General features: G+C 40.4%; 1 protein-coding gene across 7 annotated transcripts in view; it reads right to left on the bottom strand.

Annotated features, from left to right (window-relative positions):
- The window catches only part of LOC111249799 (carbohydrate sulfotransferase 1-like), a 101359-nt gene that overhangs the window by 43208 nt on the left and 45987 nt on the right, over positions 1 to 12164 (bottom strand). For 2 of the 7 annotated variants that reach the window (XM_022804123.2, XM_086986795.1), the window contains one exon: positions 1204 to 1340. The exons of 4 other annotated variants lie outside the window; for them this stretch is intronic. Coding sequence is in view for 1 of the 3 variants with exons in the window: in XM_086986795.1 (XP_086842921.1) it covers positions 1281 to 1340 (60 nt within the window). In the remaining 2 variants the exon portion in view is untranslated. Of the gene's footprint in view, positions 1 to 1203; positions 1341 to 8883; positions 8903 to 12164 lie in introns of those variants that run through there. One more of the 7 variants, XM_086986794.1, reaches the window with a different exon arrangement.

The raw sequence follows: 12164 nt of genomic DNA, 5'->3' as shown, positions 1-12164 counted from the left end.
TGCATACTCTTATACTATCACATAAGAGCGCAGGGGAGTGAGCGATATCGGGGCCCGGTAGCCCGAAGAACTTTAACCCCAGGTTTCTGTAAATAGATCGATACTGATAAAGGCAGATCAGTGTAGTAGAGTTGAAGCATGAGTTGCTTCATTTGTATTCTGTAGATATGCTCGTGTGAAGAAGGATGGTAGATTCAGGAGCGCCACTCCTGCCGGCAGGGCGTTCCGTCGCAGTGGTGGTGTTTGTTGCGACGATTTTGATATCATGGTGAGGCTGACGACCGTTGGATGGTGGCCTCGCAAAGTTCACCCGGGTTTGTTAGGATTCGTCGTCTCAAAGCAGTGGAGCTTTTGGCTCTTGAACACTCAAAGGCATCACGATGTGCGTCTCTCTTAATCTTCGGGGTTTTAACCTTCAAAAAAGATTTTATTTCTCTTATTAGGACGGCTGCGACTTTTTGGCAACGTCTCCATTGTGGGTGAACCAACCGCTTTTGACTACGTGCCATCGTATGCGTATCAGTGGAGACGCGTGGAAAGGCCAGTTGTCCTGCGTAGTTTTCAACGAGGTCACATCGGTGCCTGCTCTGCACTTATCAAAGAAAGGAGATATAGACAGACCGACATAGAATCAGACGAATCATTTTCAAACCTAGTGGCAAAGGCTCGCAACAAAGCAGTCCTCTTCACACCTCGTGCACTTGTGGTAACCGTCCTCCGAAGACCGTGACGTCGCAAAAGAGCTACTCAGCTCCTTTCTGAACTGTGCTGACCATGTCTGTCTTCATCACTGATCGATCGACCGCAGGAGGCGTTTTTGAAAAGGACTCCTTTCAGACTTTTCAAGTCCCAACGGTTTCATCATCTTGTCATCAACACATAATCCGCTTTAGGGAATAAGAAGGTCCTTTTTAGTTATGGCGGCGATGTACAATATAATACATTCTATGTAATATAATATAACACCATTATTCGATGATCATTGAAAGCACTTGCTTCAGTATAAAAGTATATTTCATCTTCATTTGCATCTCAAGACTTTTCTGCTGCAATTTCGATTTAAAAACAGCTTTACGTTGTGCAAGAGTTCTAGTTGGTGGCGCGATGGGCCTATTTTAAATAACTATATTAAGGGTAAAGAGACTAATGGCACTCAGTTAACTTAACGCAGCAATTATGGATTGGCAAGTAATTCAAAGAAAGTCCCATTGTTTAATTAGTCTTTATTTCCTTCTAGTCATTTCACAGCCATTATGACATGATGTTTAACGCCATTTATATTACCTCTCAGTTATTATCTGATACAGTTGCGACACAGTCAGTTGAATGCCCTCTTGCACCTAAGAAAAATGAATAAGACATTAGCGGTAATTTATCTCAAGAAGATAGTAGACTCATCAATGCGTGCGAGAATATTTTTCCCATGACGAAGTACATAAGGTATTACTAGCAAGCTAAAAAGTGTAGAAATTACCAACGAGGCCTAAAGATACGTAAAATCCGATGCTGAATGTGATCAGCGATCAAAAGCAATGCTTGACGGTAGCGTTGCGAAAGCGTATTATTTACGGGAGACGCTAACCTAATGGTATCATGCGTCGGAGTTCAATAGCCACTTGCAAAACTTTCCTCCACTTATTTGTGATGAATGTGATGAAAAATGAATGTTCATCACCACCTGATAGCGGTAAATATCCGCATCTGTGAACGCACACAGTTCTGCGAAGGCACACGCATCTTCACTTTCCGTTGCACCGCTTAATTATTGTGGCACAAGGAAGATCCAGTTGAAGTAGATGGGAATGTTTTTTACCAAAATAGCGCGAACCAAATGGACTGTCTAAAGAAAAAAAGACATTCAACCGAACGAGGCAAGACGAACGCGTGCGTACGGAATATTCAATGTCTGAAGTCACTGAGTGACGTGGTGGTTTCCGGGCTCGGATGAGGTTCACTAAGAGACGGCGGTTAGTAATAGATCAACTGGGAAGCTCTTTATACAGAAGTTTATGCACATGAGGCCTTAACCTAGGGTTAGCGGCTGAGGACGGGTCGGTGTGCGTTGGACTGGTTAATATTTTTACGTTGGCAAAGATTCGATTTGTCATCGAATGTAACGCAAATAGATGCTGGCCTGCCATACTTCAAACGTGGTTCGATGCGACGTTTATAGATGAGTGCCATATAGAGGAATTGAGTTATGCTTGAGTTTTTTTTTAATATTTGTAGTTAACCCCAAATGTGACAAGGCTCATGTGGTCTTCCACAAGCAGCCTAATCATTGTTGAAGGTCATTCTTTTGATAAAGATACGATTCAAGTAGACGGTGAATGAGTTGATTTATATTACTGTTCGATTCCTTTCGCTAGATACTATTCGGCAGAAGCCATTTAAGCGGTGAAAACGTACATATACAGTTAAATATAAATACAAAATAATAATTAAATAGGATAAGTTCACCAGGAGACTGCTGGCAGAGCGCTCCATAAATGTTTTTGTTGTGAGTTCGCTTTTTGGTGAACCCAAGTTGAATGTTTTAACCTTCAGTTTGCCTAAAAGAGGCTTGATAAGGTTCTGACATATTGAACAAAATTATAGCGAGCGTGGCGCTGTCCAATGTGTCTATTCATCCGAAACATACTGGGAAAGAACCTGCGACGCAAGGCAGGATCTTCTGTTGCTCGCCGGTTACCTCTGCTATTCGATCGAATTCAGGCCTCGGCCAATACACGTATCCGTTTCTCGATTTTAACGGCGTCGTGCAGTAGCAAAGATGGCCAATTCAAGATGGCGGCAGAATGCTAGTATTCTTTTTTGCTATAACTAGAATAGTTTCGCCCCATAGCGAATCGAATATAAGTTAAACTGTAGAAATTAGTAATCCAAATGTATACCGAAGCGCATCCTACTGTCACGGTTCGTACTACACGACCCGAAAGGTTACTCTAAATAAGTTATTGTTGTAAGTTCTAACATTTCCACGAGTGGCTGTGCGCTTCAAAAGACGATTTCGAAAGATAAATTAAAAGTAAGAAAACAAGATTTGTAGTATCCTTTATTCTCATAAGCGTAGCTATAAATAAGCGAACGTTGAATTGTACAGCGTATATTTGATAGAAAATTTCGAAGTTGGGATCAGTTCCGCATATTTCTATTGCTTGTTGATGAATAAATCAAATTTATTCAAGCTCAACTGGCTGATTTTTTCCGGCATTTGACGAGGTTTCGTACGTGAAACGATTCTGTTGAGCTTGCCAAACTTTATCCACTTATGAGAGTTTGCCTCAAAAAAGTAACGATATCAACTTTTAATTAAATTAACTTTTAAAGTTTTAACTGGCGTATACGGGATTTTTTCAACTGGAAGCGAAGTGTTATTTAAAATTTCCTAGAAACAAAAATACGTTGCTAATTTGTATTTGACTGCTTCCGAATTGCAAAGTAAATCGCAGCTCTTTCAATGAAATATCAGTGGTAATATAAAACTAAAGTCATGCCATTTCCTCGTCTGAAATACCCTATTTAGCCACACGGTATACCTGCAAGCGCGCACCGATCCACCAAATCTGCGACTCGAGAAGAATAAAACATTTCCGAAAGCTATACGCCCTTCTTGAATCTTGTTGTAAATGTAGCCCAAACAGCCATTATACCTTGAAATCTTCGTCTACCCATTCCAAAACATTCAATGGGGAAGCATATATTTAGTTAACGTCGGATAACGCGTTCATCCCCCTCATCATTATACGATTACATTTCTTCAGACAGACTTTTAAGTTGTTCCGACGGAGAGAACCTATTTTGATGTTGTTCAGATGAAGAATTGTTTTTTAGCATATAGACAGTAATAATAATAAATTTCTGTAACTGTTTTTATTTTATAGTATATGCTGAGGAATAGCTGCTATATGGGTGTTTTTTGACGGTACTTACGCGTGAGAGTATGTTTATAGCCCACCAGCGACATGGCAAGGTCTTTATATAAGTAGAGGTTTACGAAACGTCGGGTCGTTTTTTTGGGAACCGTTTTCTGGCTCACTCTCTGCATCTCTTGCTCTCAATCTCTGTTATGTGACTAACTTAACCCTGTTCCTTGTCTTTTTAGCGACTGCATAGGAAATATTTAATGATCGTGGTGGTGCATTATTTACAAGAGATGGGTGTGACGTGAGGCAGTTCATAGGCCACGGGCCTCTCCTCTGGTATCCACATCTTCGTATAAATCCCAGAGGCTACATTTCGTGTTGATGACTCCAGCCGAGTGTTGTGTTACCTCTGGAGCTAATGCAGTCGCTCATTTTCATCGGATCAGATCCGATCCATGATAACTCTAACGTTAGGTCGTATGAGTGGCCTATATATATATACGAAGCATGTTTAGCTGCCGAAACCAGTAGGAAGGTTCCGACAAGATGAAGTACCAACTGTGACGGTGAGCGATTCCGGCCTGAGCTCTAAAAAAAAGCTAAGGTATAAACAAATCACTGAACCAGTATTTCTCTCTCTGATTTTTACTCTATTTTTGAGAAAAGGAGGAGCTGTGACATGATGAATTGCCACCTACCGAAAACTCTAAGCTTTTTTCTCATTTTCCAAGCAGAAGAAAAGCAAAGTCGGATAGTTAGAATTGTAAGCTTACCAGTTGTCTTTGCTGCTAGCGAAAAACCATCATTTCCATCATCCATTTTTGAGAAGTTATTTCTTCGAATATTCTTCTAAGAATATTTTTTATAGTTAATCTAGCTCACCGGCAAGGTCTTGATGGACAAGTAGGGCCATCTTACGAAGTGAGTGGCAAATATGTTTTTAATTATGAAAAAAATATTTTTATTGCCTGTTTTTAAATTATTGCATTAACTAGTTAGCTCTTAGTATCTGTGTGGTATAAAAGACCACACTCGAAGGACAGTTATTATCCGTTACAGTTATATGTAGTATTAGCTAGCCGCAGGCTTGCTCTGCCCTTCTTTCACCTGTCTACCGTTTTCCGAGGATCTATAAAAACGGCCTTCATTGAGAATCGCCTCACGCGCTGCGCTGAGCTTACGCAAAGCTCATTGAGGCCCACAAGTTTCATATTGATCTAATATACGTACGTGTGACACGGTATCGTACGCTGAGGGTCATCCTGAATATTTGTTCTTGTCTCTCACTAACAGCTGTTCTAGTTTGCCAATGATTAATCATAAATACGTCCTTGAAATTTGAAATTAACCAACAGAATGCATTCTAAGTTTAACGTATTTCAACCTAGACATTTGACAGATGTAAACTGAAAGAAACAGGTATACAACGCCGTATCAAATGCATTGTAATTACAATTAGTTACTAACTAACTAACAAGCTTTAACTTTAACCGATTGCGCGTTGAAACTGAGCAGTCATTCAAAATATGAACGTGTTTTGTACCATATGGTTCTTCTCGGTGCAGGTAGAAAAGGATTCGTATTAAATCCCGTTTTATAATAATTCCATCCTACATGTCGTCCCTTTGCTATTCAACAATAGAGCAGCGCATTTATGCATGAAGGGCTTCCGTATTGAGGGCATTTCTGCACAATATATGTAACTACCGTTACATGCCAAATATACTTTAGTACACCTGCATTCGGAACAGCAAAATGATGAACGCTAAACGTGACGTTACTTCTGATAAAAAAAACGGGTATTGATCGGGTGGCTTGTGGAATTGCGCTGAAGGCCGATTTGCGGACAAGAGTTCTTTTCAGTATCCTATTGGCGAGTAATCTTTATCTTAGCTATACTCTTACTTAAAAGCTACGGCTCTCGTGATCGCTCTATTCCTTTTAACCTTTCTATATAGCTTTTATTGTTCGACGGATGAGGCGTGTAAATAGGTCTTACGATTTTCCAATGAGTGTGGCTTTAAAGGTAAACGACCTGAACGCAAAATGCATGTTTCCTCACGTTAAGGCAAAGCTAGTTGAATCATCGGGTACAAAAAAATTAGGCAACCAACGACTAATTTGAAGGGAAGGTAAAGTCCTTTATTCATTATTTTACTCGAAGGAAAGGAGTCTTAAAAGAAGAAACCTGTATGGTTATGCTATGACCTGAATAAAACGTGCTACCTAGCTGTGCAGGATTAATCATTATCATGACGACGCAAATGACGAGCCAGCTGTACAGAGAGTGTAATACCTGACTAGAACCCTAGCGATACAATAACGTTTCTATATAGGAATGAATAGTCTTGCCTTCTATGCGAATTCGGCAGTTCTTCGCTTGCAAACTTGTAAAGCGGCATTGAATGGATATTACGTTAAATCAAGTCAGTCCTTAAGTTTGGATTAATTATGATTTGACCAACAGTCTTGTACGGTCAACATGCTACTTTTATGATACCGCTTTTCTGTTGTCCATAAACGATAAACGATGACCGCGATGTTTTGCTGAATCGCTTAACCTTCTACTAATCAAAAAAGATAGGTAAGATCTTTAATGTCAACATCCATCTAGGCAACGAAAACTATATTAGTCTTCAGCTCGAGCCTCTCGCTCGCTTCATCGGTCGCTAAATGATTTCGGCACTGAAGTTGGATAGGCGTCGGCTGATGTCGTGTCCTCTTGTTACGTTTGTGCAAGATCAGCGTTACTCAGACCTTGCCAGTTTTTACATTCCGTTCACGTATCGGTTTTGCCAGAAATGCAGCGACATTTTATACGAAAAGAGAACTGCTTTATATGTGTTCAGTAGTATTTCTGCTCGTTCCATGCGGCGATAATCCTATCCTGCTACAGCTCTGTCAATACTAGCTTGAGCTTACTAGTAGCTATTTGACATAGGTTGAAGTTAGTTTATCTGGTCTGTTTGATTTAGCGCACTAGACACATCCTTTTCAAGTAGTTCGCAGTTCGAAGAGCGATTACCTGTCATACACGATTGCCGTAAATGAGATATCTTCTCACTAAGAGTGTGATTGAAATCATCGGGTGATACTCATAAAAACCAGCCACATATGTGAATGTCTTTTTCATGCCAACTAACTAAACGATCTGTACCAGAGTATGGTGGCGTATCGTAGCTGTTTCCTTCAAGTATAATTATAGGCTCATTAGTTCTATTAACTACCGCGCTGTCCAGCCAGATTCCACTGTTATTTTAAGCGAAAATGAAACTGCGCGAAGATCCCTTGATCTGCCATTCGATAGTACACTGGCATTTCTTACTAAATATTGAAGAGCGTCCACTTGAAGCGCCTGATAACCACAGAGCCCACGACTGCCTTTTTCAAGGCAATCGTTTGAGACTGTACGGAGAAGTAATGCAGCATCAGGAACAAAAACGGTCTTTGGCTGTAAAAAAAACCACACTAGTTCTCCCTTACAAACAGGGCTTCAATGTAGATTGTCACTTGAAATGCTTGAAAAAAATATACCTTAGACGGCAAACAACTTCGATTATCCGCAGTGATTCAATGGAGTACCGATATTTTTAAAAACTATAGTGAACAAGAACCATAGAAATCAATGGCATACTCCTTCTAATGTTCGAATAACTGTCGGCTATAGTTGAATAGCTAAAGCCAATGGGTAGCAAATCAATAGGAGTTTCATGTTTTTGCGTCAGTGCTCTAGACGTAGCAACTTCAAATAATTAGCGAAGTAAACCGGAGCCTCAAACGAATCCGCGTCTAATCTAGAGATATCTGACGGTTCCTTATATAGAGAAGTGCTTGGCGCCACCGTGTGAAGGTCTATGCACCTCTTCTGTGAACTATATCTACTTGCCACTATCAGTAAACTTCCTTAAATAACTAGCGCATAATGTATATCCAATTTCTTTTATCATGGAAGTTTATGAGCTTAAAGCTCAACTGCCAGACAGCTTTTTGACCACGAAGTGACGAGTTCGGTTCGTTCTAATGACGTTCGTGCTCACTTTCTTGTTCGTTCCTTATTTAAATCGCCCAAATTGGGCAGTCTGACTTTTAAACGTCGACGAAGGACGAGATGGCCAACTTTAAATTGAGGGGTTTCTTAAGGAGAAGAGCGCGTACTGTTTTCTTGATTGTATCTACTCTCGCGGGCCAACTACGTCCCTGTTATAAGTTGATAGATGTAGGTCGCTTAGACTACGCATCGATGTTTATAATTTTCTACTGGTAAAATGCACGCTACAGATAACATTCGCTGCAGTCAGAAAGAGTAATTTTTATCTACTTTCTCACCCTATTTGACCCTATGTAGCTAACTGTATATGCATTTTGAGCCGTGTTCCCTACGACAGATGTATAATTACATAGCATTTCCGACAACAAAATAATACAAAAGAATGCGCCACGGAGAGCCTTGCCCTGACTTCTAAACATGGCGGGACGTTAGATATAACCTTTTGAAGTTGCTTCACAATGGCTTAACAGAATTGAACACTCCGAGCTGTGTCAAGAAGCAAAAACCAAAATAACTTACTTAAGCTATACGTTATTTAATAATACTAATCAAGATACAATTATTACAAAAACTTCTGCCAAACTAATCCTCAGAGAAGGCCAATTATCCAGAGTAAGAACTATACAAATTGGAATCAATAGGGTTTCGACCATCGAAATGCAGTGGAGGATCAATACATTAATGTTAACTCGATTTCTTAAGCCATACATTGTTTAACTAAGGAGTTGAAAAAACCTATTGAAGACGTATAAACACAGTATTACAATGAGACTAACTAACTAACACAATGCGTCTAAAGGCTCTTACAGAGCTTGCATTAACAGCGATGCTTGCGGCATAATTTTGAGCGTTCAAGCAAAATTCCCTTTTATTTTACGCAATCGCCATTACATCACTAGAAGGTGTTCTGAGATGTCAGCTTAATTCATAGATCATGTCGCTAGGCATGTACGGTTGTTACATGTTGGTTAGGGATCTGTAGCATTTCCTAAAAAAACAAGCAAAGTCAAATATCATCTTCCACGGTGCATCATTTAGAGAAGATGATATTGATAAAATCTCACAGCAATAACATATACACGCAAATTATCATATACACTTTTTTAACATATAATTTTTCCTATAAGTGCAAATATATATATATATATATATATATATATATGCTTGTATTTAGGGAAAATTGAAGGCGAACAATTGGTCTAGGTTTTGGTTTTATTTTCTGCTTAGCTTCTACCGGAGCATTAAAGCTAGCTACTCAAGCAAGTTGGGCGGTTTAAATGTAACGACTGGATTTACAAACGTAGTTACTGAAATGAAAAAGGAGCTTCGTCAAACAATCGTTGATCACATAGCCGAGCATTGGTGAGGCAGCATGTTTTGGTTTGGTCGCAAGCTAACGATATGACTAATCGTCGTTTTCGGAATCGACGAACCTAAAAATTTCCCAAAGGCTACTAGCAAGGCTGGCGAGTTTGGCAAAAGAGTCTGATAGAGACCGTAAAGCCTCTAATTGACCTCCGGAGTGTTGCGGGGGAGACGGTCCGTGCTACGGAAAAGTCGGAAGAGACCATAGGGTGTGCGCGCTCGACTTCATAGCCACGTATATTTACGTGTGCCCCTCGGGCTAACATTGGCTACAGTTTTCTCTCTTATTGCATTAGCACAAATTACTATGGCGATACTTCGCGAAGTCGAAGAGGGTATTGCTGGTACTATAGGAGTAACCAATAACTAAATCGGATTATTGTACAATGGAGGCACATCAACAATGTCAGCAGCCGCAACAGATAACAACTTGGTTGATCTGCCTGAAACGATCTTGCAGTGTGAAGGTAGCAAGTCGCCCATGAGCATGAGAGAACAAATGGCAATCTTTCCGTTAAGATTCGTGCCCTTGCAAGAAGGGAATAATACCAACGCACTACGGGTGTTTACGCTGAGGTTTACGTGATCTGGTGAAGGAAACGACGGCCCTCTCGGGTTTTTTGATGGCCTCCGAAGACCGATTCGCGAGCAAGCTGAACCAGGTGCCCTCTAGCGTCACGAAAAAATTTATTGCCGCATTTATTTTAAAAGCGAAAAATTTATTGACTGGAAAAAAATACGAATTAGCGCGAAAGGCGTTTCGGCGCCTTATCGGACCATTATACCTCTATTGTATTGTATGTCAAGATCATCGTCTTTTGCCTTTTCAGCAAAGCTATCACAGGCAAATAACATATGCGCTTCATGTGTTTACTCTTAAATAACGCTAAGGAACTTGCACTGTTATTACAAGCGCATATCGTTACAGTACGCACTATTCCAAACGCTAGCGATTGAATTACCAAAAACACCCCTGACAAAGATTAATAGGCTGGTATCGTAAAACCTAGTAAACCATTTATTGCTGCCTTTAGGCAATCAAAACCTTTTTAGCGCAGAAGCTAGAGTTTAGTCTCTAGGGTTTGTTTGAAAAGCTGAAGCACACTTCAGCATTAAACGTGGAACATAGAACACACCGTACCAGCAGACGACGCCGTCAGTGGCTCTATAGACCCAACAACGGTTAACTAACCCACAAGAACACTTCACTTATATCGATTGCTACAATGGGAACGGTACAAAGCACCGCAGTAGCAACTTTCGGATGATCCATAGAAAAATCTGACAATGTTTTCGGAAACGAACGTTTGCCCAAGCTCGAAGGTAGCCGAAGAACACAAAGAAGCGCCTGCGACAGCGGCCGAAAGAAAGCAGACTGTAAAGACAGAAGGTCATTGTTTCCGGAACATTGGGCTAGACGAGATGGAACGACAAAAAGCATGGCGAACATAGCTAACGAATCGGTGGTTGCCCGCAGCATACGTCTCTGCTTTAAAAACATTTCAGACGGGCAAAGCGGTCTGCGTGAGGGAATCCCTTTAAGTTACATCGAAATCTACCTATAACAAGCCGCTCAGATGTCACGAAATGTAACATTTAGACTGTAATAGTAAACACTATATATATATATATAGAATGAGAGAATACATATTTAGGAACTTCGATTAAGGTAAAACTAAAGCTAAACTTGAACGCTCTTATCGAAAATGAGATGCGCGACGAAGTCTTTCGCTTTTATAAGTGTCGTCACACAATAGGAGTCAAACATATGCGAAATTAATTCGTTCAATCCGGGATAACATACCGGAAAGGCCCTACATGTTCGAGGGGTCCCACTGTCCGGGCCTGAAAGAAATATAAGCGAATTTCGAGCGTGTGATGCCATTATTTCAAGGCAAAGTACCGGTAAATTGGACCGTCAGATGTTTTATCAAGGCCAACGTTACGTCTGCATTGTGGACCGATAGGTGAACGTGTTTCTAACTCGCCGTTTGATACTTTCGAGAAGAAGCTATTTCTGTGGCAGAAGTAACACAAACCATCTGGCGAATCCTCAGTAGGCCTTGTTCACGATCTATTAATGATCAAAGTAATGAATTTCTGTTAGCAAGTAATCGAAGGCCGATCGTCGATTGAGGGTGCAGCATTACGCGGAACGAGGTGACCTTGCTTGGTACGAGGTAAGCTTGATAACACTTCGGCAACTGCGGCATCTAGTTGCGGACTAGCTACAATATTGGTATGTTCTTGATACTAGGAATACACCGCAACAACAGAGTGAGCCTAAATTCTTTAGTTCTTCATTTAATCATACTTATTATTTAGTCTAGGTCGCTGGCGGGTATTGAACTAGTAATCCCTCCTTCGTTCAGCGTAAATTCTATTTTAGAATTGCAGCATGGAATGGGAAGTTGGATAAAAAAAGGCATCGTTAGCTTGTAGGAAAGCCTACAACAGTTCCTCATTGGAATCCACTCCAACTACGTCGTCTGCAATAACAGCTTAAACTTATTATCTCGTCTGGCTGCAAAATCGAGCCGGTAATGTATTACAGCAGTCGCGCGGATTTTTCAAAAAGAGAGTTGTAGGAATTCTTGTCCTGTCCTAAGATGTTTTACTCAACCATTACAATGGGAGAATAACACTATATTAGTGTTACTGTACGCACACGCAGCCACATATATATATATATATATATATATATATATATATATATATATATATTAAGTCCAGTGTACTAATACTTTGCGAAACGAATCGCAAAAGCTAGAAATAATTTTTCCTATCTAAACCGCGTTTACTTAAAGACCCTCTAGCACGATCCGCATCGTCGCCCTGCAACATTGGGTCCATTGCGGCGGGAAAAACTATAGAATATTCGGACG

This window comes from Varroa destructor, unplaced genomic scaffold, assembly GCF_002443255.2.
Source record: "Varroa destructor unplaced genomic scaffold, Vdes_3.0 BEIS01000004.1, whole genome shotgun sequence".
NCBI lineage: Eukaryota > Metazoa > Arthropoda > Arachnida > Mesostigmata > Varroidae > Varroa > Varroa destructor.
Note: the sequence above shows the minus strand (reverse complement) of the source record. Positions and strands in the feature narration are given on the sequence as shown.